Source organism: Nicotiana tomentosiformis, chromosome 4 (genome assembly GCF_000390325.3).
Source record: "Nicotiana tomentosiformis chromosome 4, ASM39032v3, whole genome shotgun sequence".
In the NCBI taxonomy this organism is placed as follows: Eukaryota; Viridiplantae; Streptophyta; class Magnoliopsida; order Solanales; family Solanaceae; genus Nicotiana; species Nicotiana tomentosiformis.
In genome coordinates, this window is record NC_090815.1 from 45,544,025 (window position 1) to 45,570,323 (window position 26,299).

At 39.5% G+C, this 26,299-nt stretch overlaps 1 protein-coding gene across 3 annotated transcripts; it reads left to right on the plus strand.

Annotated features, from left to right (window-relative positions):
• Positions 1-18,677: 18,677 nt before the first annotated feature.
• On the plus strand, positions 18,678-25,515 carry LOC104089633 (protein COFACTOR ASSEMBLY OF COMPLEX C SUBUNIT B CCB4, chloroplastic). 3 transcript variants are annotated; one of them, XM_009594578.4, is made up of 9 exons: positions 18,679-18,907; positions 18,987-19,159; positions 20,640-20,739; positions 20,884-20,957; positions 23,268-23,452; positions 23,644-23,714; positions 24,203-24,286; positions 24,576-24,724; positions 24,970-25,515. In XM_009594578.4, the coding sequence occupies exons 1-8, from the start codon at positions 18,785-18,787 to the stop codon at positions 24,630-24,632; spliced, it is 867 nt and encodes a 288-aa protein (XP_009592873.1). In that variant the 5' UTR covers positions 18,679-18,784; the 3' UTR covers positions 24,633-24,724; positions 24,970-25,515. The 3 variants fall into 3 exon arrangements, with proteins under 3 accessions (XP_009592874.1, XP_070055868.1, XP_009592873.1); XM_009594579.4 differs by lacking the exon at positions 24,203-24,286 and having other exon boundaries at positions 18,678-18,907; XM_070199767.1 differs by lacking the exons at positions 24,576-24,724; positions 24,970-25,515 and adding an exon at positions 24,018-24,136 and having other exon boundaries at positions 18,678-18,907.
• The last annotated feature ends 784 nt before the right edge of the window (positions 25,516-26,299 follow it).

Consider the following 26,299-nt stretch of genomic DNA (forward strand, 5'->3'; position numbering starts at 1 on the left):
AAACTTATTTCTTATTTTTCAAAAACATAACAAAATTTCACAAATTTTTATTTTGATTCACATGATTTTGATATTAAAATCTAAGATATGTTGATGGAATATGATTAGAAATGGATTAGATTCACTTACCTAAAGTTTGTAGGAGAAAATCCCCTCTCCAAATTGCCTCATACCGAGTCTAGGGTTCAAAAATGAGAGAATGAGTTCAAAAGTCCATTTTATTTGCCCTTTAACAAGCTGCAGATGTCGCATTTGCGACACAGGGTCCGCATTTACAAACCCTCGTAATTGCGGACCAGGGCTCGCATTTGCAAACCCTGACAGCCTTATGAAACCTTGCATTTGCGAGAAAAGTCTTCGCAATTGCGAAGCTGAGAGTTTGGAAAATGCGAACCAAGGCAAAATCCGGTAGACTTCGCAAATGCGAAGGAGATGTCGCAATTGCGATAATGGATCCCCCATTGTCACCTTCGCAATTGAGATGCTGGTGCTCACAATTGCGATACCTGAGCACCAACAATAGCAGCAGTCAAATTTCAGTTCAAAACCATTCCGGAACATGTCTGAAACTCATCCAAGCCCTCAGGGTTCCAACCCAAACATCCACACAAGTATAAAAACATCATACTAACTTGCTCGCGCAATCAAAACACAAATATAACATCTAAAAATATGAATTAAACACTAAAACACATGAATTCCAAAGTAAAGTTCAAATCAACTCCAAACTACACCAAATTTTATAGACTTAAAGGCTGAAGCAAAGACAGGCTGAAGTAGAAGCTTAGACTGGCCGAGACTCTCTCAAGTCTGAGATTGCAAAGGAGAAAGAGAAGAATGAGGGAATTTTTCAAGACATGTTGAAGCTGCTTCAGGACAGGAACTAAGAACCCGGTCCTTCCTAGTCCCAAACCCTTCCTAGCCCAGTTTGTAACCAATGACCCAAGTAGCCTCGGTGGCGATGAGTAAAATCTGCTAAAATCTGGTTACATAACTTAATTATGCAACTTTTCGATGACACCAAAAGGGGGAAGATAAGGTGTGCTTTTGCTTTGGACTGTGATGTTTATAACCTAATGAACCTAGTGCTTGATGATTTGTGACTTAAATGAAAAGTGTTTTGATATTGTGTTTGATATTGAGCTGAGTTGAAACATGTTTCATTTTTCTGAAAAGCACAGAGTTTGTCATCATCAAAAAGATGAAATTTGTTGGCCTGAGTGATTTTGGTTTTGATGATTGACAAAAAAACACATGCATGAACCAGGTCCATGGACAGTGTACATATGAGACGGTCAGATTCAAACAAAAGGCATGCACGTGCAAGGGATAAGTATAAGTGGTTATATCTGATAATCCCTAACTGAAAAGCTTTCATAATTAATAAGGAGCAGGGCTCCTTACTTGAAGAGAACACCATCCTAGATAAGGAAAGAGTTAGAGATTGAAGTTAACTAGAACTCTTCCACCAAGGAAGAGTAAAGCATATGGTTTCTAGTTAATCCTAATTCTACTAACTCTATATATATCAGTTGTTTTCTCTTTTACAGGTGACACACACATGCTGAAGTTAAGCAAGAATTGAGAGCAAAATAACAAGGCATTTTGCAAGCAATTCCTGTGTGTTTCAAGAAGTACGAATCTGAAGCTACATGAACGAGATAAAAGAAATAGTTTCATGTGTCTGTCTTTTATTCTAATTCAATTATAGCAGCGCTATCGAGTTGTACATTTCAACTTTCTTTGAAGCAAATTGTAAGAGGTATTTGAGTTGTATTATTCAAATTAGAGTTAACTTAAAGTTGTCGCAACAGCTTGTGGCTGGTTGCTACAAGGGTTACAGGTAATCTTTAGATTTACAAGAGTTTTGTAAACATTGTTGTTAGACTCACAGTTGTAGTGGAGTTTTCGGAAAAATTCTACTAGGAAGTAGGTCGTGATTTTTTTATTTTTTGAGCCGGCTATTTTTCACGTAAAATTACTTGTGTTCTTTACTTTCTGCACTATTTATTTCGCAACAGTAGATTAAGGAACGAATAGAAGAACCAGGTCCACCTATAAATTAGTGCACACAAAAATTAGACACCATACAAATCACCCCACTCTTGTGTGGTATTGAAGTATAAAATATCAAATTCTTTACACTATTTATGTTCAAAGGTGAACCCAAGATTTGAGCGTGATGGGAACACCACTTTTTATTAACAACAAAGCTTGGCGTGCAACTCTTTATATATGATCTTCATGCTCTTATACAATGACGACAACTTCAACAGGAAGATTTTAATAAAAGAGAAAACAAAGAGATTTCTACTCTCAACATTCCCCAGAAACTAACTGATTTAAGCCTATTTTAGAAATTCAAGCTTTATGATTATGATTTTTAATCTTTTCTCAAACAAAGAATGAGGTGATGACCAAAAAATTGTTCAAACCTCAAAAATATCAAAAGCTTACTCAAATAAATCAAGATTATTGTGTATGTTAAGCGATCAAAGAACTGATGAAGAGTCTCAGACTTTTAATCACCATTGTCGTTGCCGAGTCGAAGTTGATAGATGCCCTACTCTAACGAAGTGATTGTTGAAGGCAGAAGTATTTGTATTTTTCTATTATTAAGAGAGAGGCTACATTGATGAATTTGATTTTGAGGGATTTGCAAAAGAATAAAATAATTAAGTTAATTATTATTTACTAGTACTAAGCCATAATTGAATTGAACAAAGATTTTAAAAAAAGATATTACAGTTGATTAATTGAATTAGACAGGATAAAAGAAAAAGAATAAACCAGTTAACTATTAAGCTCTCGTTTGGACATGCTTTTTTAATTACTTTTTCTTGAAAAAATGTGAAAACATTGTTTGTTCTTGGATTAGTTTTTGAAAATGTTTTAAAGAAAAATTTCAAGTTCCAAAAACTAGTTTAGGGAAGTTTTTAGGTAAAATATTTTCTTCCACTCACAAAACTTCAACTTTTTTTTAATTTAAGTGCATGTCCAAACACTAGGGGTGTACAAACCGAACCGAAAAATCGCACCAAATCGAAAAGCCAAACCAAAATAATTAAAAAAACCCGATTAGGTTTGATAATGAGTAAAAAATTCGAACCAAACCGACATATAAATATATAATTTTTATATATGCTTTTAAGACTTTTCATAGAATTTTCTTTAAAAAATATCTAAAAATATTTGGAATTCTCTTATGGAATGTAATATTTAGTTAAATATGAAGTTCTCTATTTTTATTAACTTTAAATAATATGTTGTATGATCACTTTCTTATTAAGCGTTAATGAAATACGTCAATTTCTTTGTTCTTTCATATTCATATGTCGAGATCTATTAAATTCTTCTAACTTTTTTTGAATTTGGAGTGGTATTTCGATAATTTAAAATTAAATAGAACATATCATTATATAGGTATCATATTGATTTTTATGTTTAATTATTAAATTCAGTTAACCTTGAAAGTGTACATCAACGAAAAATTATTATCAGACAAATACAATATAACTATAGTACGTTACTAAGAAAATTCTCCCATAAGAATATGTTAATAGATCATATGTTACTCAACCAGCGCGCCAATCATGCTTCTTGTTTCAAGAAAATGAGTTAAGTGTATAAACCTATGAATTGGTGTTGAGTTTTCCCTTGAAAATCGCTTCTAGGCCTAGCTCTAATGAAGAGTTTATGAAAAATGGAAGAAATCCCATTTTAGGACTGTTTTAAATCACTGGCGTTAGGTGTTCATCGCATTCGCGTGGAACCTGAGGCGTTCGCGAAGAGCATGGCCTAATTGGCTTATGCGATTGCGAGTAACACCACACATTCACGAAGGTCTAGCCCGCCTCACCTCCGCGTTCCTGAGACTGGGCTCGCGTTCGCGTAGAGTTACCTCAATTCCCCTGCCCAGCCTATCTAACGCTATGCGTGTGACTGGTTGCGTTCGCGTAGAGCAGGCCCACCAATACTCCGCATTCGTGACCAAGGTTTCGCGTTCGCGTCGAACAAAATCTCCCCCGGCCCATTTTACCCTTCGCGATCGCGGGAGTATATTCGCGATCGCGGGAGTATATTCGCGACCGCGAAGAAGGAAACACCGAAAATCAGCATAAGTGAAAAACCAACAAACGTTTTAAGTTCAAAAAGTCCGTAGACTATCCGAAACTCACCTGAGCACTCGGGGATCCAATCCAAATATGCACACAAGTCAAAAAACCTAATACAAACTTGCTCGCTCGATCTAAACACTAAAATAACTCCTAGAACTACGAATCGGACACCAAATCAAATAAACTTTTTAAGAAAACTTTAGAATTTCTATTTTAACAACCGGACGTCCGAATCACGTCAAACCAACTCCGTTTCTCACCAAATTTGACAGACAAGTCAAAAGTATAGAAATGGACCTATACCGAGTTTCGGATCTAAAATATGGACCCGGTATCAACAAAGTAAAACATTGGTCAAATCCTATATTCATTAGGCCTTTAAACTTCAACATTACGACAAAAAGCCATAACTCGAGCTAGGGACCTCCGAATTCGATTTCGGGCACACGCCCAGGTCCCAAATCACGATACAGACCCACCGGGACCGCCAAAATATGAATCTCTGTCTGTTTTCTCAAAATATTCACCGAAGTCAATTCAAATAGATTTTAAGGCAAAATTTCATATTTTATCAATTTTTAACATAAAAGCCTTCCGAGAAAACAACCGGACTGTCGAGGAATGCTTAAAGGAGCTATCTGAGGCTTCGAAACACAGATTTAAGGTTTAAAACTCTAGATGGCCTATCGGGTCATCACATTCTCCACCTATAAAATAACCGTTCATCCTCGAATGAACATAGAAAAGTACTTGGACTGGTGAAAAGGTGTGGATATCTACTTCGCATGTCCGACTCGGACTCCTAAGTAGCTGCCTCGACGGACTGACCTCTCCACTGCACTCGAACTAAAGGATAACTCTTAGATCTTAATTGTCGAACCTGCCGGGCTAGAATAGCCACTGGCTCCTCCTCATAAGTTAAATCCTTGTCCAATTGGACTGAGCTAAAGTCTAACACAAGGGACGGATCACCGTGATACATCCAGAGCATAGACACATGGAACACCGGATGGACTGCTGATAAACTAGGTGGCAATGTGAGCTTGTACGCCACCTCACCCATTCTCTCCAGAATCTCAAAGGGTCCGATGTACCTAGGGCTCAACTTGCCATTCTTTTCGAACCTCATCACACCCTCCATGGGTGAAACCCGAAGAAATACTCTCTCTCCGACCATGAATGCAATATCATTAAACTCTACGATCGGCATAACTCTTCTGCCTAGACTGAGTTGTGCGAAGTCGATCCTGAACAATATTGACCTTATCGAAGGCATCCTGTACCAAATCTGTACCCAATAACCGAGCCTCTCCCGGCTCAAACCATCCAACTGGAGATCGACACTGCCTCCCGTATAATGCCTCATAAGGAGCCATATGAATGCTCGACTAGTAGCTGTTGTTGTAGGAAAACTCCGCAAGTGGCAAGAACTACTCCCAAGAACCCCCGAAATCTATAACACAAGCGCGAAGCATATCCTCTAATATCTAAATAGTGCGCTCGGACTGTCCGTCCATCTGAGGATGAAATGTTGTGCTCAACTCAACCTGCGTGCCCAACTCACATTGTACTGATCTCCAGAAGTGCGAGGTGAACTACGTACCTCGATCCGAAATGATAGACGCGGGCACACCGTGAAGATGGACGATCTCGCGGATGTAAATCCCAGCCAACCACTCTGACGAATAGGTAACCGCCATATGAATGCAATGCGCTGACTTGGTCAGCCTGTCCACAATAACCCATACCACATCGAACTTCCTCTGAGTCTGTGGGAGTCTAACAACAAAATCTATAGTGATATGCTCCCACTTCTACTCAGGAATCTCCAACTTCTGAAGAAACCCACCAGGTCTCTGATGCTCACACTTTACTTGTTGATAAGTTAAACACTGAGCTACATAAGCAACTATGACCTTCTTCATTCTCATCCACCAATAATGTTGCCGCAAATCTTGATACATTTTGGCGGCACCTAGATGAATAGAATACCGAGAACTGTGGGCCTCCTCAAGAATCAACTAACGAAGACCAGCTACATTAGGCACACATATATGACATTGCATCCTCGAAACTCCATCATCTCCAACTGTAACCTGCTTGGCACCACCCTACCACACTATGTCCCTAAGGACAAGCAAATGAGGGGTCATCATACATCATACTACTGATGCGCTCAAACAAAGAAGATCGAGCGACTGTACAAGCTAGAACATGAATGGGCTCTGAAACATCCAACCTCACAAACTGATTGGCCAAAGCCTGAACATCTGAAGCAAGCGGTCTCTCCCCAACTAGAATGTACACAAGGCTGCCCATACTCGTTGCCTTTCTACTCAAGGCATCGGCCACCACATTGGCCTTCCCGGGATGATACAAGATGGTGATATCATAGTCTTTCAATAGCTCCAACCACCTCCACTGCCTCAAATTGAGATCCTTTTGTTTGAACAAATACTGTATGCTCCGATGATCCGTGAAAACTTCGCACGATACGCCGTAAATGTAATGCCTCTAGATCTTCAGCGTATGAACAATGGCTGCCAGCTCTAGATTGTGAACAGGGTAATTCTTCTCATGGACCTTTAACTGCCGCGACTCATATGCGGTCACCCTGTCATCCTGCATCAATACTGCTACGAGCCCAGCACGAGATGCATCACAATATACCGTATAAGATCCTGAACCTGTGGGCAACACCAACACCGGCGCTGTAGTCAAAGGAGTCTTGAGCTTCTGGAAGCTCGCCTCACACTCGTCTGACCATATGAACGGGGCATCCTTCTGGGTCAATCTCGTCAATGGGGCTACTATAGACGAAAACCCCTACACAAACCGATGGTATCCGGATCTCCGTAGCTGAAGTGGGTCTAGGCCAATTCTGAACTGCCTCAATCTTCTTAGGATCCACCTGAATGCCCTCTGCCGATACTACGTTCCCCAAGAAAGCGATCAAGTCAACCCAAAACTCGCACTTTGAAAACATGGCATACAACTGGCTATCCCTCATAGTCTGAAGTACAATCCAAAGATGCTCCTTGTGCTCCTCTCAACTACGGGAGTAGATCAAGATATCATCAATAAACATAATCACAAAAGAATCCAGATAAGGCTTGAACACCCGGTTCATCAAAATCCATAAATGTTACTGGGGCATTTGTCAGCCCAAATGACATCCCTAGAAACTCATAATGCCCATATCGAGTCTGAAAAGCTGTCTTAGGGACATCAGATTCCCTAATCCTATACTGATGGTAGCCATACCTCAAATCAATCTTCGAAAACACCTTGCCACACTGAAGTTGATCAAAGAAGTCATCAATCCTCGGCAATGGATACTTTTTCTTGATGGTGACTTTGTTCAACTGCCGATAATCTATGCATATCCTCATCGGCCCATCCTTCTTCTTCACGAACAACACAGGAGCACCCCCAGGGCGAGACACTAGGTCTAATGAAGCCCTTATCAAGCAAATCTTGCAACTGCTCCTTCATTTCTTTCAACTCTGGCGGGGCCATACGGTATGGCAGAATAGAAATGGGCTGAGTGCCTGGAGCTAAATCAATACAGAAGTCAATATCTCTGTCGGGTGGCATCCCCCGCAGATCTATAGGAAACACCTCTGGAAACTCACGAACAACTGGTACTGAATCCATGGAAGGAACCTCTGCACTAGAATCGCGGACATAAGCCAAATAAGCTAGACACCCCTTCTCGACCATATGTCGAGCCTTCACACAAGAGATAACTCTGATGGTAGAATGTCTAAGAGTCCCCCTCCACTCCAATCGAGGCAACCCTGGCAAGGCTAAGGTCACTGTCTTGGCATGATAATCCATTATAGCATGATAAGGTGACAGCCAATCCATACCCAAGATGACATTAGAATCTACCATATCGAGAAGTAGGAGATCTACACTAGTCTCAAGACTTCCAATGGTAACCACACACGAATGATAGACATGATCTACAATAATAAAATCTCACACAGGTGTGGACACATACACAGGAGCACTCAAAGAATCACGAGGCACAACCAGATATGAAGCGAAATAGGATGACACATAGGAATAAGTAGAGCCCGGATCAAATAGAACTGAAGCATCCCTATGGAAAACTGAAATAATACTTGTGATAACAGCATCAGATGACTCAGCCTCAGGCCTGGCTGGGAAAGCATAACATCGGGGCTAGGCAACCGGTGCCGGAACCATGGCATGAGGACCCTGCTGTTGTAAGTTGCCCGGTACCAGAGGGAAAAATCTAGCAATGTTCCTTGGGTCACCACAAGTATAACAGGACCTCGGCTGTTGTGACTGCTGATCCTGAAACTGACCCTGTCAACCTGAGTAACTACCCTGAAAATTCTGGAGCAGAGGTGTACTAATAGGAGCTAATGGTGCATTGTAGGCTAGCTGATCGGGATGAGACAAATGAGGGTCGCGACCACATGAAGCATTGTGAGATGTCTGGAGCGCTAACTAATACGGTCTGGGAGGATGGACCCTACCAAAAGTACACCTTCCTCCACACGAGGCGTAACTGAATCCACCAGAATGACGAGACCTCTTATCAGACCCCTGCCCTCTCTCTTGAGCAAGAACCACCTCGATCCGCCTAGCGACATTGGCAGCTTCCTGAATAGATATCTCATCCCCAGTCTCCTTGGCCATCTGTAGCCTGATAGGGTGAGCGACTCCATCAATAAACCTCCTCACCCCTCCCCCCCCCTCTCTCTCAGTAGTAAGCAGAAGAAGATCATGATAGGCTAGATCCACAAAATGAATCTCGTACTGAGTAGCAGTCATACTGCTCTGCTGGAGACGCTCGAACTACCTGCGGTAATCCTATCTCTAAGTGATAGGGAGAAACTTCTCTAGAAATAACTGTGAGAACTGCTCCCAAGTAAGTGTAGGTGACCCAGGTGGTCTGGTCAACATGTAATCTCTCCACCAACTCTTGGCGGAACCCGTCATCTAAAATACAGCAAAATCGACCCCATTAGTCTCAACTATACCCATGTTCTGCAGTACCTTATGGCAGCGGTCAAGATAATTCTGTGGGTCCTCAGAAGGTGTACCACTAAAGTGAATTGGGAAGAGCTTTGTGAACTTGTCCAATCTCAATAAGCCCTCAGAAGACATGGCAGGCCTATCACCGACCTGTACCACAATAACTGGTTGAACTACCCTAACTGGCAGGGCTGCTGGACACTGATACTGGGGAACCATCTGATTCGGAGTGTGAGTAGTGGGAGTATGTGCTCCTCCCCCAGCCTGAGAGACGACCGGTGCCATAGGAAATGCACCATCCTGGGACACACTCTCCATAAGGCACACCGAATAGACTAGAGCGTCCTGAAGCACTAGGGTGGCGATGAACCCCTCCGGGACCAGAGCAAATCCAACAGGTACAGTCTGAGCTGGAACATCCTCATAAGAATCTACCTGAGACTCCAATGCTGGTGCTGGTGCTGGTGCTCGAGCTCTAGGATGAGCTATGCCTCAGTCTCAGCCTCTGGAGCGACATCGGCCTCGTCCTCTGCCCATAGTAGGAGATGCTACTAGGGGCTCCGGCTGCTGTCCAGCTAAAGATGTAGCACGTGTTCTCGCCATCTGCGTGAGGACAAGAATAGAAAAGTTCAATCAGTAATGATAGAATAAAATAGCATGATATAGAAGAATAGAAGTGATATTGTTCCTAAACTTCATAGCCTCTGGAAGATAAGTGCAGATGTCTCCGTACGGATCCTCAAGATTCTACTAAGCCTGCTCATGACTTGTGAGACTTAGGAAACCTAGTGCTCTGATACCAACTTGTGACGACCCAAAATTTCCACCTTCGGGGCCGTGATTGAGCCTAACATTTCACCCGATCCAATGTACTTCGTAAATGTCGAGCCTAACCTCGATGAGGTAGTGACGGGGCTATGAGAGGACACCTACATAAATAAACCTTTACAGGTGGAACCATATGTACAAAATAACAGCAAATAAAGAATTAACAAATACTAGTGGGAAGGGGACATGCGAAAGGGGTACAAGATACGGTAACTACAACAGGGAATAATAACAAGAATCAGTCAATAAGCCTTCAATCAACAAAATGAACAAGCATAATGAATAAAACTGCACGGCATCACCCTTCGTGGTTTTACTCTCAACCTCACCATGAAACAATAATAAGGGCACGGTATCCCCCTTCGTGCTTTTACTCTCAATCTCACCATAAAATGACAAATACGGCACGACATCACCCTTCATGCTTTTACTCTCAATTTCATCATGAACAATAGATACGGCACGACATCACCCTTCGTGCATTAACTCTCAAATATGGCACGGCATCACCCCTCGTGCATTAACACTCAAATACGGCACGGCATCACCCTTCGTGCATTAACACTCTCCCTTACCATGTAACAATGAACATATAACAATAGGGAGATAGAATAAGCAAGATCAAGTCTTATGTCAACAATGGTTCCACTACACCAATCTCTACTTCAGAAACAATGCTCAATTATTACAGATAGTCCATAAGTGCGGAAAGATCAATCAATTCAGTAATTAACTAGTCTAAGCATGGATATTAAGATCAAAGAAATAAATAAATTACAAGGAATAAGTCCCACCAGCATGCTTTAACCCAACAACAACGCATAAGTACTCGTCACCTCACATATACGTTGTATCCAACATTTAGACAAGTAGAAAATAGGCAAACAAGTCCTAATTCCTCGAGTCAAGGTTAACCACGATACTTACCTCGCTCCAAAAGTCGACTCAAAGATCTACTGGAGCCTTTACCCTAGAATTCATCTCCAAACCACTCGTATCTAACCACAATTGACTCAATAATGTCAAATATTACTAAAGGAATCACTTACAATGCATAAATTTAGGATTTCCACATTGTTCCCCAAAAGGTCAAAAATCGACCCCGGGCCCGCTCGGTCAAAACCTGAGGTTCAGACCAAAATCCATTTTCCCATTCACCCCCGAGCCCGATTATGTAATTAGTTTCGGAATCCGACCTCAATTTGAGGTCTAAATCCCTAATTTGCAAAACCCTCAATTTTTCCTAAATCCTCAATTTTTTACCATGGAAGAACAAAGATTGGGGCTAGAAATTAATGGGTGATGTTAGAAATGGAAGAAAATGAGTTAAAGTGTACAAACCTATGAATTGGTGTTGAGTTTACCCTTCAAAATCGCCTCTAGGCCGAGCTCTAATGAAGAGTTTATGAAAAATGGAAGAAATCCCGTTTTGGGACTGTTTTAAATCACTGGTGTCAGGTATTCATCGCGTTCGCGTGAAACCTGACGCGTTCGCGAAGAGCATGGCCTAACCGGCTTATGCGATCGCGAGTAACTCCACGCGTTCGCGAAGGTCTAGCCCGCATCACCTATGCATTCGCGAGACTGGGCTCGCATTCGTGTAGAGTTACCTCAACTCCCCTGCTCAGTCTTTCAACGCTACGCGTTTGCATGTGGCTGGTCGCGTTCGCGTAGATCAGGCCCCCAAAGCTCCGCATTCGCGACCAAGGTTTCGCGTTCGTGTAGAACAAAATCTCCCCCAGCCCATTTTACCCTTCGCGATCGCAGGAGTATATTCGCGACCGCGAAGAAGGAAACACCAAAAATCATGAGAAGTTAAAAACCAGCAAACTTTCTAAGCTCAAAAGGTCTGTAGGCTATCCGAAACTCACCCGAACCTGATACGAGCTCGCTTGCGTAATCAAAACACCAAAATAAAGCCTAGAACTACCAATCGGACACCAAATTAAATGAAATTTTCAAAAAAACTTTAAAATTTCTATTTTAACAACCGGACGTCCGAATCACGTCAAACCAACCCCGTTTCTCACCAAATTTGATAGACAAGTCATAAATATAGTAATGGACCTATACCGAGTTTCGGAACCAATATACGGACCCGGTATCAACAAAGTCAAACATTGATCAAACCTTAGATTCATTAAGCCTTTAAACTTCAAAATTACGTCAAAAAGCGATAAATCGAGCTAGGGACCTCCGAATTCAATTCCGGGCATACGCCCAGGTCCCAATTCACGATACAGACCCACTGGGATCATCAAAATATGGATTCTGGTCCGTTTGCTCAAAATATTGATCAAAGTCAACTCAAATAGATTTTAAGGCTAAATTTCATATTTTATCAATTTTTAACATAAAAGCCTTCTGGAAAAACACCCGGACTGTGCACGCAAATTGAGGAATGCTTAAAGGAGATATGAGAGGCTTCAAAACATAGATTTAAGGTTTAAATTCTAGATGGCTTATCGGGTCATCACACCCATAATCTCACCGGTTAGGAGACTAATAAAGATTATGACTTAGTAATTAAATAGGTACCCTAGTACACCTTTAAATATTAGGTGGCGACTTTCTTTCATCAACAACACGGAAATCACAAGTTGAATCCTATCTTGACTAGTGCAAAATAGGGTGCAACATCGGTCATATGGCTCTTGCCGCGGTCGCCTAGGGGTTTGGCCTAATGACCTTCATAGTTGTATGAAGGCACGTCAGAGTCGCAAAGGGTCCTTACCGGCTGGTCTTCGCGATCGTGTGGGTCCTTGATCGCGATCGTGATGAAGAAATACCTGTCAAAGGTACTTAAGATTGAATTTCGGGATTTTGAGCATATTTTATTATTTTTGAATTTTGTGAACTCGGACTAAGATAATTTTGGAGAAAATTTCACCTACATCTCGAGGGTAAATAATCTAAACTTAAATTTTGATTACATATCATGAATACCTATGATTATTAACACCTAAATCTAGGAATCTAAATGTGAAAATTGGAATTTTGACTTGAAAGATAAGAAAAAACAATATTTGAAGATTTGAACATCAATTTGGATTAAGATTGAGAAACTAGTTACATATTTAGACTTGAGGGGTTATGAGTCATATGGATTCACCTTTTTATTTTGAGGTTTGACCACATGGATCTGGGGTTTGACCACGGCGATCAGCAGAAGCTATTGGATAGATGGACTAGGAGACATCCTCCTGTCTTTGGGGGTGAAAAGTATGAGGACCCCCAAGATTTTATTAATCGGTGCAGGGACAGATTGCACAACATGAGGATATTAGAGTCCCACGGGGTGGACTTTACCACCTTTCAGCTGGAGGGCGGGGCCCGTAGATGGTGGCAGTCCTACCTTCTTAGCAGACCAGTAGGTTCTCCTCCCATGACTTGGTATCAGTCCACACGCCTCTTCTTGGACAGATATATTCCACCATCTCAGAGGGAAGAGTTGAGGTTTCAGTTCGAGTAGCTCCAGTAGGGTTAGATGTCGGTGACCGACTATAAGGAGAGATTCTCTGAGTTGTCTTGCCATGCACTTATGATACTTCCTACCGATGTAGAGAGAGCACGGAGGTTTGTTGTAGGGTTGCACTTTGGTATTCAGGCCACTATGGCCCGAAAGGTTGAGATGGGGACTTCTTACGGGCTAGTTGTGGAGATAGCTCAGAGGATCGAGGGTGCCCGTCAGCGGAGCTGAAAGCAGGCGATGGGAGATAAGCGGTTTCGATATTCTGTAGAGTTCAGTGGTGCCCCGGCTTGGAGCAGGGGTCAGTTTGTGAGGGGCCAATGTAGCAGGCCCACCTATCCAGCACCACTGCCTTCTATGGGTGCTCCTGTGCAACCTTATTTCAGCGCCATGCCGGAGAGTTCCTACCGCCCAACAGTTATTCAGGGTTCCTCCAGTGGGTATTCAGGCCATCAGGGTCAGACTCCATGTCAGCAGTCCACTGTACCGAGAGGTTGTTTCGAGTGCGGGGATCTTAGTCATGTGCGGAGGTTCTGCCTTAGGCTTCGGGGCAAAGTAGTATAGCAGGGTCAGCAACCTATGATCACATCACCAGCTACCACACCAGTCGTTCGGCCACCTAGATGTGGAGGGCAGATGGGTAGGGAACATCCTAGAGGTGGAGGCCAGCCAGGTGGTGCTCCAGCCAGATTCTATGCCTTTCCAGCCAAACCAGATATAGTAGCCTCAAGTTGAAAGTTGAAAGTTGGCGCATTGAAGGTTTTAAAGTTTTTTAAATTTGGTTTGGAGTAGGTTTTGGTGTTATCGATGTCCGTTTGGGATTTCGAGCCTGGGAATAGTTCCGTATGATGATTTAGGACTTGCACGCAAAATTTGGTGTCATTCCGAGTAGTTTAAGTGTGAATCAGCGCATTCAGAGTAAGTTGTAAGAATTTGAAGTTCATAAGTTGGTTCTATTGGTTTTGGGTTGCGATTCTTAGTTTTAATATTGTTTTTCGCATTCCGAGGGTGAGAGTGGGTCTGTTTTATGTTTGCAAACTTGTTGGTATGTTTGGTCGAGGCCTCAGGGGCCTAGGGTGATACTCAGACGTTGCACGGATCGAGCTTTTGGCCGCATGTACTAGCTCTTGCCCACATAAGTGGTTTTGGCCATTTGGCCAGTGGACTGCAGAAGTGGAGGATCATGCGCAGAAGCGGCCTCACTTCTGCGAAGAGGAGTCCGCAGGTGCGAGAAGGCCGCAGAAGCGGGACCGCAGAAGTGGAAGCCCGTCCGTAGAAGCGGAGTTAGCCATCCTGGGCTAGGACCGCACCTGCGATGACTTTTCCGCAGGTGCGGCGCCGCAGATGCGGCCCCAGGTCTGCAGGAGCGGAAATGCTAGAGGTAGTGAGGTCCTTTTTATACGGGACTTAGGCCATTTTGGGTTCATTTATTGCATTTCTTGGGCGATTTTGGAGCTCTTAGAGAGAGGATTTTCACCTAGCTATTTGAGGTAAGTAATTTCTATCCAATGCAAGATAAATACATAGATTATGGGTAAATTTTAACATGTAAAATTGTGAAAATTTTGGGTTTAGATGAAAAACCTAGGTTTTAATAAAAATGGTATTTAACCACGAAAATGGTTATGGGATTGAGTGAAAATTATATATTTGAGTTCTTAAGATTATGGGTAACAATATTTTTGAAACTTTCCGTAATCCGGGCACGTGCGTCTGGGGTGAATTTTAAGAATCTTTCAAATTGGGTTGGGTAACTCCTCTAATAGCTAAATTATTAACTCTTGAGCATATATTGATTATTTTATATAACATTTGGCTAGTTGTGGATTGTTCGGAACCAAGTGGGGTCTTTAGAGTGAATTTGTGGCCGGAAAGTGAGCTTTGAGACGAGGTAAGTCTCTTGCCAAACCTTGTAAGAGGGAACTTACCCCATAGGTAATTTAAATTACTATTTGCTTCTAATTGTGGGGACTACGCATGCACGAGGTGACGAGAGTCCGTGTGTAGCTACTAATTATGCTTATGTCCGGGTAGTTTAGGACCCAAATCAAGAAATAATTTATAATGCTTGCACCCTACTTGTTAATTAAAAGTGCCAAAATTATATTGGAACTTGATAGAAGAATTGAAAAAAATACTGTTAATGGAAATTGTGCTCCTTTGTGTATTAGCCTTGTAATATTTTTGAATCGGATGTTCATAAAGTATCCTCTCTTCTTGTGGAGCGGGCCGAACGCCTCGGCAGTAGAATAGATGCATCTATGATTCGTGTCGCTCGATCCTCGGCAGTGTACACATTATTCTGGATCAGGCCGTACGACCTCGGCATAAATCATACGTAATAATACACGGAACCTAATTATACTTGATATTATTTTATGGCCTGAGAGGTTATAATTATTAGTGACAGAATTTGACCTGGAATTTACGATTAGTGAAAGAATTATGTATTTACTGTTTGTTATTGAGTTATTATTATTGTTTATATAACCCATGCTTATGTAGAAATTCTGTATTTTATTGTTAGCCCATAGTAAGTGTCGAAATCGACCCCTCGTCACTACTTCTTCGAGGTTCGACTAGATACTTACTGGGTACATGTTGTTTATGTACTGACGCTATACTTCTGCACTAATCATGCAGGATCTGAGCCAGGTGCATCTGGCGGTCATATCGGCGCACACCCCCGTTATTCCGAGGCCTAGTGGTGAGCTGGTTCCTGAGCCATTCTGCAGCACCTAGAGTCTCTCTTGTATCTATTTTTTGTCCACTTATTTCAGACAGTAGTTAGAGTTTTGTATATTCTACTAGTTTCTCATACACTTGTGACACTAGGTCTTGAAAAACCTACTAGTAGACTTCATGGTTTTGGGGGTTTATTTCACTGCATTTGCTCACTTCTGCGTTTTCGTCTTATTTATTTAAAAATCTTCTACTTCTTAATTTCTTAATAAATGGAATTTAATTACTTGGGGACTTATTAAAAGAGTAATCACATGGACAGTTCACCGTTGGCTTGCCTACCGGCGACGTTGGGCGACATCACGGCCTATAGGTGAAATTGGATCGTGACAGTTGGAAGGTTGAAGATTGCCCGGTTAGAGGTAAGTATCTTGGTTGATTTCAATGAGAAATCTTTCCTACAATGATATCATTTCTATGTGTTTGAGAATAATGTATATACGAGGTGACGAGCGTGTATACGGTTTCTAGATAATCAATGCTTGGGATAGTTTGTTGGGCTTTCTAGTGCCCTGTTTGCCATGCCTTACTTGTTACATTTTTAATTGTCGTATGATCACTTGAGCATCTTATTATGTTAATATAATGTTATAGGTGTTTTATAAGCTAATTTAACATTACAGGTTCCATGCACCTATTTTACATGATAATTTTATTTAGTCATACATTGTTTCTTATATGCATATTGTTAGCATATGTATTTGTTCTCATTACTTTCTTGACACTATGGGAGTCATTGAGTTGTTGTCATTGAGTTGTTAAGGCATGCGCAATCACGTTCCTATTGAGGTTCAAGTAAAGGCGTGCCATACATGTTCCTGGAGGGCGTATGGATTTACATTCCTATTGCACATAGATTTGGATCAATCCCTCTAGAATTACATGATCACATTTTATATTGGACCTTGTGTGCACAGGTTTTGATTTGAGATATCGATGGGTTTCACGTTTGATTATAATACCGAGTAATGAGTTTGAGCATAAAGATAAAAGTTTTATTTGTTTTAAGTGATTCTTTGTGCTACTTGATGCATTCTTAAATGCTTTAATTGTGCGTGTTATCTATATATGTTGATTTAATGCATTCTCTTCATGTATTTGACTTGCTTAGTCAAGAGAGTATATACTATACATGTGCATATCTTATTATATTTTTTCCTGTACTTCTTTTCTATCTATGCTATGTTTATGAATTGCATAGGTTTATCAAATGACCTTTTTGACCAAGCCCTCGTCACTACTTTGTTGAGGTCGGTCAAGGTGCTTACTGAGTACATGTGATCGGTTGTTCTCATACTATACTTTTGTTCATTTCTGTACAGGTTCTGAGCCTAATACTAGTGGGGCTCATGAGCCTATTTAGGAGTGCTTGCTTGGAGACTCAAGGTAGAGCAGCTTGATCGATCTACAATGCCTTGGAGTCGACTTCCATTATTTATTTATTTATTTATTATCGTTTGTCACTCATTCTAGTATCTACCATGTTTACACTTTATTGTTGCTTTAAAGTATTTAAATTTGTGGTTTATAGTTGTTGGTTTGCCTAGCAGGTTAAGTTAAATATAATCACTATCTTGGTGATACTTTAGATCCTAACATAAGTGGGAGACATGACAAGAGAGTCTCTAAATGCTACTAAGGATTTGGTCATAAGTGTAGGAATTTTATGTAGTTTCTATGATTTGAACTCGATGAGTAATAGATAGATTCTTATGTCTACCGTAAAGGAAGTTTGCGTCCTTCTAGCGTTTGTACTAGTTTATATTTTATGATTTATGCTGACAAAAATCTACAGTATTAGATTATTCAAAAACAAAATTACATGTATCTGTTTACAGTAGGCACTAGACTGACAATCTGAAAAAGATCAAGAGAGAGAATTTGTTATAGTCCGTCGGAAGAGCCAATTTAACCGGTTGTAACTACTTACACTTTTTAGGATCTTGACTCGTATTTATTCTAGATAATATGGCCAACTAAATAATTTGAACCAAGTTATGTTAGTTTACCATTATTAATTGATGTAAGTGTATTATCCATCGTTTGAGAACGTTCGAAGTAGTTTCTAACTTAACTTATAGCATATTTGGTCAAACTTCTAAAATCAACTTATTTTGAGAAATGTTTTTCTTAAAAGTGTTTTAAAATAAATATTTTTTGTGAGAAACTATTTATCTTTGGCTAAAAATACTTTTGAACAGTAATTAGTATTTGACCAAACTTTTAAAGAGTGTTTTTAAGTATATTTTTTTCAAACGTGATTTTCGAAATCAAAAACTACATCTGCTTTTACTCAAAATCAATTTTTTTTTCTTTTTAAAATTTTAACCAAATACTTTAACTTTAAAAAAAATATTTTTAATTGAAAAAAATATTTTCAGCCCAAAAGAATCTTGACCAAACAGAATTAGGACTTGCCCGGGCTTCTCTACACTACACCCAAAGGCCCATTCTTAAGCCAATTATTCTAACAATTCCTTTACTCTTCCTCTTTTTTTTTTTTTTGCCGGGGGGAGGGGGGGGGGGGGGGAATTCATTTATTGTGATTGGAAGCTAGACATTATCCGTTTTATGAACATTTTGGAATCAGACAGAAAAACGAACCTGTTAATCAATGGAAGCGGGAAATCTCCTTGGTTTCATTCCGTTAAACCAACCGCCACAACGACTTGTACATTCTCGGCGCCTCTCCTCTTTCCCTTCCTTTGTTACTGTTAAGGCTTCTATTAGTTCCCAGGTACTCTCAAATCCACATTCATTGTCTTTGTGCGTATTGGTTATTTGCTCACTTGGAAAATTCGTGACGAGAAATGAAGGGAGGAAGTGGGTATAGAGGGCCGAAGCCGCGGAGGGAATGGATAGCAGATTGGGTATCCAAAAATGATGATTTAGTTCGGAGCTTGCCGATATACGTTGGTGGATTGTCTTTATTAGCTGTTCTTTTCAATCGCACGGTCTCTGGTATTGCTCCCGTCGCTGATGCTAGCAGGTTAACTACTACTACTTCCTCCGTTTCAATTTCTCTGGCTATAGAAATATGTCATTAAGGATAAAATGGGAGTTGAAAGTTGAATTTTTTCCAAGTATAGAAATGTGACATTCTTTTTGGAAGGATTAATAAGGAAATATTGTCATATAAAATGGAGTGGAGGGATCATTTGGCAGTTATTTTTCTTCCTTTCTATAGCTGGGCAGGGCTGTTATCAAATGAATGTGTTACAATTAGAAGCTTGCTACAAAGGGGTGTAAAATTTGAAAGAGACAAGAGAGAATTTGGGGCTGCAATTGATGTCCTGGAATATTACCTCTTAATGAGTAGCTTTGAATTTTGTCGAGTAATTCTAGAATGTTGGTATTACAATGAGTTTAATTTTTACGCACTTACATTATCAGGCTACTTAAAAAACCGATTTGTATCTACTAATTTAAGAAAACGAAAGTAATTCTGGTAGAAATTCAAAACTATCTGTTTGCAGAAGTTAAATCCTTGGTAATGGCAGGATTTCAGCTAAACTTTGGTTTAAAAGGAAAAGAAGAAGAGAAACACACACACACACACACACACACACACACACACACACATCATTTGGTATATACTTATGGATCATCTTAAGAGGAAAAGGAAAAGTGTTACTAAAGTATGAAACGAGATTTGCATCTGACATATGTAGAAGAATAGATGCATTAGTTTTGCTTTATAAGATTACACCTATTTAATGAATCCTCTGTCAACATGAGTTTTTGGCTGAACACAATAGAGACATCTTATAATAGGTGAATGCCTTCGTTGTATTTCAGAAACAAAAAAACTGAGGTCTTCGCCTTTTGGAAATAGTTAGTGAAGTTTCTTAATAGCCCAATCATTACATATTGAAATGATTTTAGTAGACTCTATCTGATAATTGGAAGAGAATGCTGAACCAGTAAAATCTCTGTGATATGAAAAGCAATTGTTAGGACTTTGAAGGGGCATGATCCTCTTCATATTAAGTTGGGTGTATGTGCTCTAATCATTAAGCCATTTCAAAGTTTGTTCACTAATTCACTTACTCATTGTTAGAGACATAGTTTGAACAAATTCCCACATTGGTTAAATATGGGTTCCCAATTAGCTTATAGATATCTTGACCTTTTCCCTTTAAAATCCACGTTTGAGATCAAATGAGTCAAACATGTGGGAAGAAAAAGTTAAAGCTCTGGATGGATGGAAGTCCCATATTTGTTAAATAAGTGTTTCCATATCAGTTTATAATGATCTTATTACTCCACCTATTACCCTTAGATATTGAGTTGGATGCATAAGTTTTTTCACAATCATATGTAGCTGAGACAGTATGTTTCTTTTAGGAGCAGCACTTTTCTTTTATGCAGAACACATAAACAGTTTTTAGCTTCCTGTTTCTCATGTAATTTAATTTTCTACATATTCTTGGGCCACTATTATAACTATTTGCTTTTGACTTGCACAGTTCTCAATCCAGAGCAGATTTATTAACACTTGGCTTGGCAGTCACCAACATCTTAAATGGTCTTGTTTGGCTTTCAATTCGCCCAAAAACCATATCTGTGGTGAGGGCTGTATACACACACATACACACATGAGGATATGTACATTGTGTCCCACTATCTCTGCTCAGCTCATTGCTTAGTTTTCCTCTTGTTGTTACACCATTAGAGTAACTGATCAATTTATGCCTTTTGATTTTTTTCCAGGTAAATCCTAACGGGGTGAAGTGCCAAAGAATAGCGTCCAACCTACCAGATTTTGTTATTTCTGAGCTGCTCTGGTACTGTATATATGAGTTGAATATTTTTTAAAGAGATGTTCTTTATTACTTGCTTATTTTTGTACTTGGAGATCACGTAAAGTATTAATAACTTGATCTGTTTGTGCATATATATACATATTACATGATCTGTTTAATGACTATAAGTTGCACTCAAGAAGTGAATCTAATAATTTTTTCCTTTGTGAAGAAAAAATCAGATTGAAGGTCACATAACTGTGACAGCTACGCTGCATGATACTTCTTGTCAAATCAGTAGAGAGGAGACTATGTCATTGAACTTATAAATATTCAACGTTTATGTCTTTCAAAGTATTTAGAAAAGTTGTATTTTGTTGACAAGAGTGGGTTGATTTTGTGGAAGGGACCCTCCACCTAACGATGAGGCTGGGCGCTCAAGTCATTAAGGGCGAGAAACGGGCAAAAGCCTCTATTGGCCTCTGCGGATAAGGGATTTGCCCAGAGGTGGATTCAGAATTTTGAGTTTATAGATTTTGAATCTTAAAAAAGGCAGCTCATTGTGTTCTGGATAAATTATTTATGCATATTAAGTAGATTATTTAACATAAATACCGGTTTTAGCCAAAGCTACTGGGTTCTACTGAACCGTAACTAGAACTCTAGCTCCACCAATTTACCGTAATGTTTTTCTTAATGAGTGGGAACGCGCATGATTTGATTCTTGAAATATATTTGGTTGTATAAAGGAAAAGTGGCATCATTCTAAATAGTGAATAGTGTATGAATCCTGTATTCACTAGCGCAACTGTATGTTCTATAGCACTGATATAATAGACAACTTGTCCTGAAAGAGAATGTGTTGCTAATTCCTTAAACATGCTCTTCCAGTAAGCAAATGATATGTAACCAAGAAAGCGCACTTTAACGCAATTTTATACATTTCCTGATGTTCTTTTAGATGAGAAAACCTGTGATCTCTATGGAAAAGACTTGTTGATGATAATTTGTTGTGTTTGGCCATCACTTCACATGCAAATAGTGAAGTCATTATTTGCACGTTGAAGTTTGGCCATCAATATTTGCCAATACCTAATTTCAGTAATTGAAATACTCTGAAATGTTGAGAAAGTCTTTGACGAGTATTGTAAGTGAAGTACTAGAGGGGGAATCTGGAAAAAGGTTTGCAAACTATGGGAGGAGTTCAAGCAGTTTACTAGTTGGTGGTGGGGAATCGCAGAAAGATTAAATTTTGGATTGACTTATGGAATGGTGAGGAATGTTTGAAAAATAAATTTCCTGTTTTTTTTAGTTGCTGTAATAATAAGGATGGAGTGGTAGCTGATTTCTATTCTGATTCTAGCTGGCAGATGTGCTTCAGAAGGAATTTGAATGATTGGGAGATAGAAAATTTCTGTCAGATGCTCTCTCAGTTGAGTTCTACCCACACTGAATCATAGTAAGAAGGATTCATCAATATGGAATGCTAGTTATGACAGAAAGTTCTCAGTCAAAAGCTGTTATAACTTGTTAAGGAAAAATGCAAGTCACTGGGAACCTAATTGGCCTTGGAGAGTGATTTGGAGGAATAAAGCTCCTGTAAAGGTTGCATGTTTTGGACTGCTGCTTGGGAAGCTTGTCTTACCCAAAATAATCTTCAGAAAAGAGGCTTTGTTTTTTGTAGCAGATGCTATTTGTGTGAAGAAGAACTGGAGACTACTATTCACCTTCTTTTGCATTGTAGATATGCTAGACAGTGCTAGGAGCTTTTTTTCAATTTATGTGGGATTTCTTGGACCATGCCTCAGAATGTCAGGACCCTATTGAATAGTTGGAAGCATCAGAAGACACATGAAGCACTTAAACAGATTTGGAGAACCATACCTCTGTGCATATTCTGGACTATTTGGCTAGAGAGAAATAGAGCTTGCTTTGATGGGCAGAAAGATCATATTTTTAGAATAAAAAATGAGTGTTTGCATAATCTATTTCTTTGGTGTAACAGTAGTGTGGTAGATAGTATTGATCATTACATGGACTTTATGGAGCTACTTAGAAAATGTTGTAATTAACTGCATGGATATCCCCAGCAATTTTGTACTTCTTTCTGGTACCATCTTGGTATTCAGTTAATAAACCTTTACCTTTTCAAAAAAAAAAGTGAAGATATAATGGTTTTCACTCACAAAACTTCAACTTCTTTTCCAAGTAAAATTCATACACGAATGCAACTTCAACTCTCAGATTCTCTTTTTCAACTTCAACTTCAAATACTCTTTAGTTTCAACTTTAACGAAATATTCTCCAAACGCCTACTGAAGTGTTACTCTTTCTTTTTTGTTTAATCCACAGGGCTTGGGATTCTCTATCAGATGTCACATGCTGCAGATCGCTGGTCATTGTTTATGATGGAAAATGCATCCTTCAAATTGGGTTTGCTGCTGCATCATCCTCTAATGGAAGCGATGCAGTAGCTGTGGACACCAATAAGTTGATAGAAGGATCACTTTACCAAGGAGTTTTAAAATCAGCGCCGCGTGAGTGATATCACTTGAACCTCTCATTTCCTCTACCTTTCGAGATATAGTTATATTTCTCCTTCCTAAAACAAGTGGGTGAAAGAGTTATGAGCCCGAGAGCAGGTTTTGAAAGATCAGGACATTGTTTAAATTTCCAAGCATCCGTTAAGAAGTTAGATTAACATGAGCTTGATTGTCTGTATCTTCAGAGAGCTACTTGGCCAACTTATCTCTTTATCCGGGGAAGTCGCAGCTACCATTTCTTCCTTCAAATACACAGGTACTATTAACTCCTGTACTTTTCCCCCCCCCCCCCCTTCTCCTGTGTGTACAAAACTTTGTCTCATTTCACCTAAGTCCACGATATAAATTGTACTAAAGATGTGCAGATACCCCTATAGCAGTTAAATGAGCATTTGTTTTTGCTCTTCAAAAAATTCTTGAATCATTCAAAGTCTCTGCCAAATGTATATATCTATATGATCTGTGTTATCATACTTCCTTCATATTCATTATATATTTTTTTTTGGAGGTTCAATCTTTACCTGAAGGTCCCTTCTTGTCTATATTTTCATTAATGTAGTGCTTATGCTTTCCTGAGCCGAGGGTTTATTAGAAACAGCCTCTCTATCCTCACAAGGTAGGGGTAAGGTCTGCGTACACACTACCCTCCCCAGACCACACGGTGTGGGATAAGACTTGGTATGTTGTTGTTGTTATTGTTGTAATCTTTACCTGAAGGTTACTGATACCATAATACTTTATTAGGCAGTAATCCTGCAACCTCTAGGTGACAAAGGAATTGCCATAATTGGTGGTGACACAATCAGAGGATTCACATCTTCTGACCAAGTATGTATCACGATTCATGTTGCGCTTGTACACTTAATTGTATTGCCTCACCTTTGATTTTGGAAAGCGGTAGAACACAAATGGTTTTTTTTGTGGCGTATGTCATCGTACTTGCCTAAAATGACTTTTGGTAGCATTAACAACTCTACCATGATTTGTTCTATCGTGGTTTGAGCTTTACTTGTTCTCTTTAGATATTCAAATGTCATGAAATTCACACTTTATATTGGTATCCCCTTTTGCCATCTTTTAAATGCACCCTAGTCATGCTTTTTTCCGTCATTGACAGGCATGGATCACATTGATCGGAGAGAAGTTAGATGCTACACTGACAAAAGTTATTTGACATTCCTACTAGCAGTGCAAGATATATGTTTCAAGACATTTAAATGCAGCATCTAAATTCAAGATTTGCCTATAATCATGTCTTATTTCAAGGTGATTTTCCTTCCTTTAGTTTATGTGACATGGGTGGCACGTTAATTCCCGAGAACACCAGTATGTATCCCCTGATTCTTTTCTTTGGACTTGCCTCTCCAATCAAAGGAACTGCAGTTTCTGCTTGTTATTATTTTCTGCCCAACTGCAACATTAGAAGTTTTCCCTGGATCTTTTAGACAACTGTTGATTTCTGATTTGTGCAATATAATACTCCATTTATGAATTCATTTCAATGTTTGCAGGCACAAAGAGTGGCAATTTGATTCCATGATGGTTTGCTTTGAAATGATTTCCCTCGTGAGCTTAAGCTCTGCTGTCTTGTTGGTTGGTGAAAGGATGAGATACTGTAGGAGGTAACTTTTTCGTCTTTCCTGTGAGAAATGGAAGAAGAATATGACCCATAGAAAGCCATTTCAGAAATTTTATTCAGTGTCCTCCTGGACCTCCCTTCTACAAAGGCGTAGTTTTGTTATTGGCTGTCTTGCAAAAGCAGCAACTAAGAATCTGCAGTTAAAGCTCAAACTTCTGCTATGCTGAATCTAACTAGGCATACTGATAAAAAGATGTCATCTCTTGATATGGTCGATGAATAAATGTAGCATTTTGTTGCTTATACAAAAACGGAAGTTGCTTCTTATATGTAATGGAGATATTCTCACTTTGAATCCTTAAGTGTACTCTTGTTCTAAGAACCATCAACTTTGATCATAAATCTTTGTCAAACTTCATTTGTTCATCTCATTGGCATTCATTTGAGGTGAATTTATGGCATGTTTGAAATTCTCAAAGCGTAGATGTCCATTTTGTTTGTTTTCTGCCCTTTAACGCTTGTCCTCTATTACTGTATTGTTAATGATTCTCAGAATAGAGCTTTCTCCAAACATTCTGCAATTTATACAATTCGAAGTAACCAAAAAAAAGTAGAAGTTACAAAAAAAGGGGGTGAATATACTGCCTTCACAACGATGCCAAAAGAATTGACCGAGTAAATCATTGAATAGAAATATCATGTTATACTTGCTAAGGTACAGATACGTATAAAAGAAAAAGAAAAAAAAAAGGCCTTCCTTCTACTTATGCTTTTGTATATACCAAAAAACAATAGAGGAATCAAGGGAACTAATATAAGAAGACTTGAAAACATTGTTTTGGTACATAACCGTTGCACTGTTGCTGTCGTACAGAGAAGCTCTTCACCTTTAAAACTCACTTTATAATCTTTAAACATAATTATCTTCAATGTTTGGAGTGAAATTTCAGTTTACAAAACAATATACTTATCCCGTTCCATCTTATATGACAGTACCGAGTTCAATTTTGGTTCAAGTTTTAAAAACTCGTTTGGTAATCTTCAACACAAGAATTTTTTTTTCCAGAAACAACTCAACAAATAGTTTGAAAAAGTTAAAAAAAATTACGCAGACTTTTGTTTTGGAAACGTCAAGATCCCGTGTACCACAGTTTATACATGAACTTGTCACGGCCCCAATTTTCTACCTTATAATGTCGTGATGACACCTAGTCTCTACGACTGGATAAGCCTAACATGCATAGAGAAATAACGGAAATAAT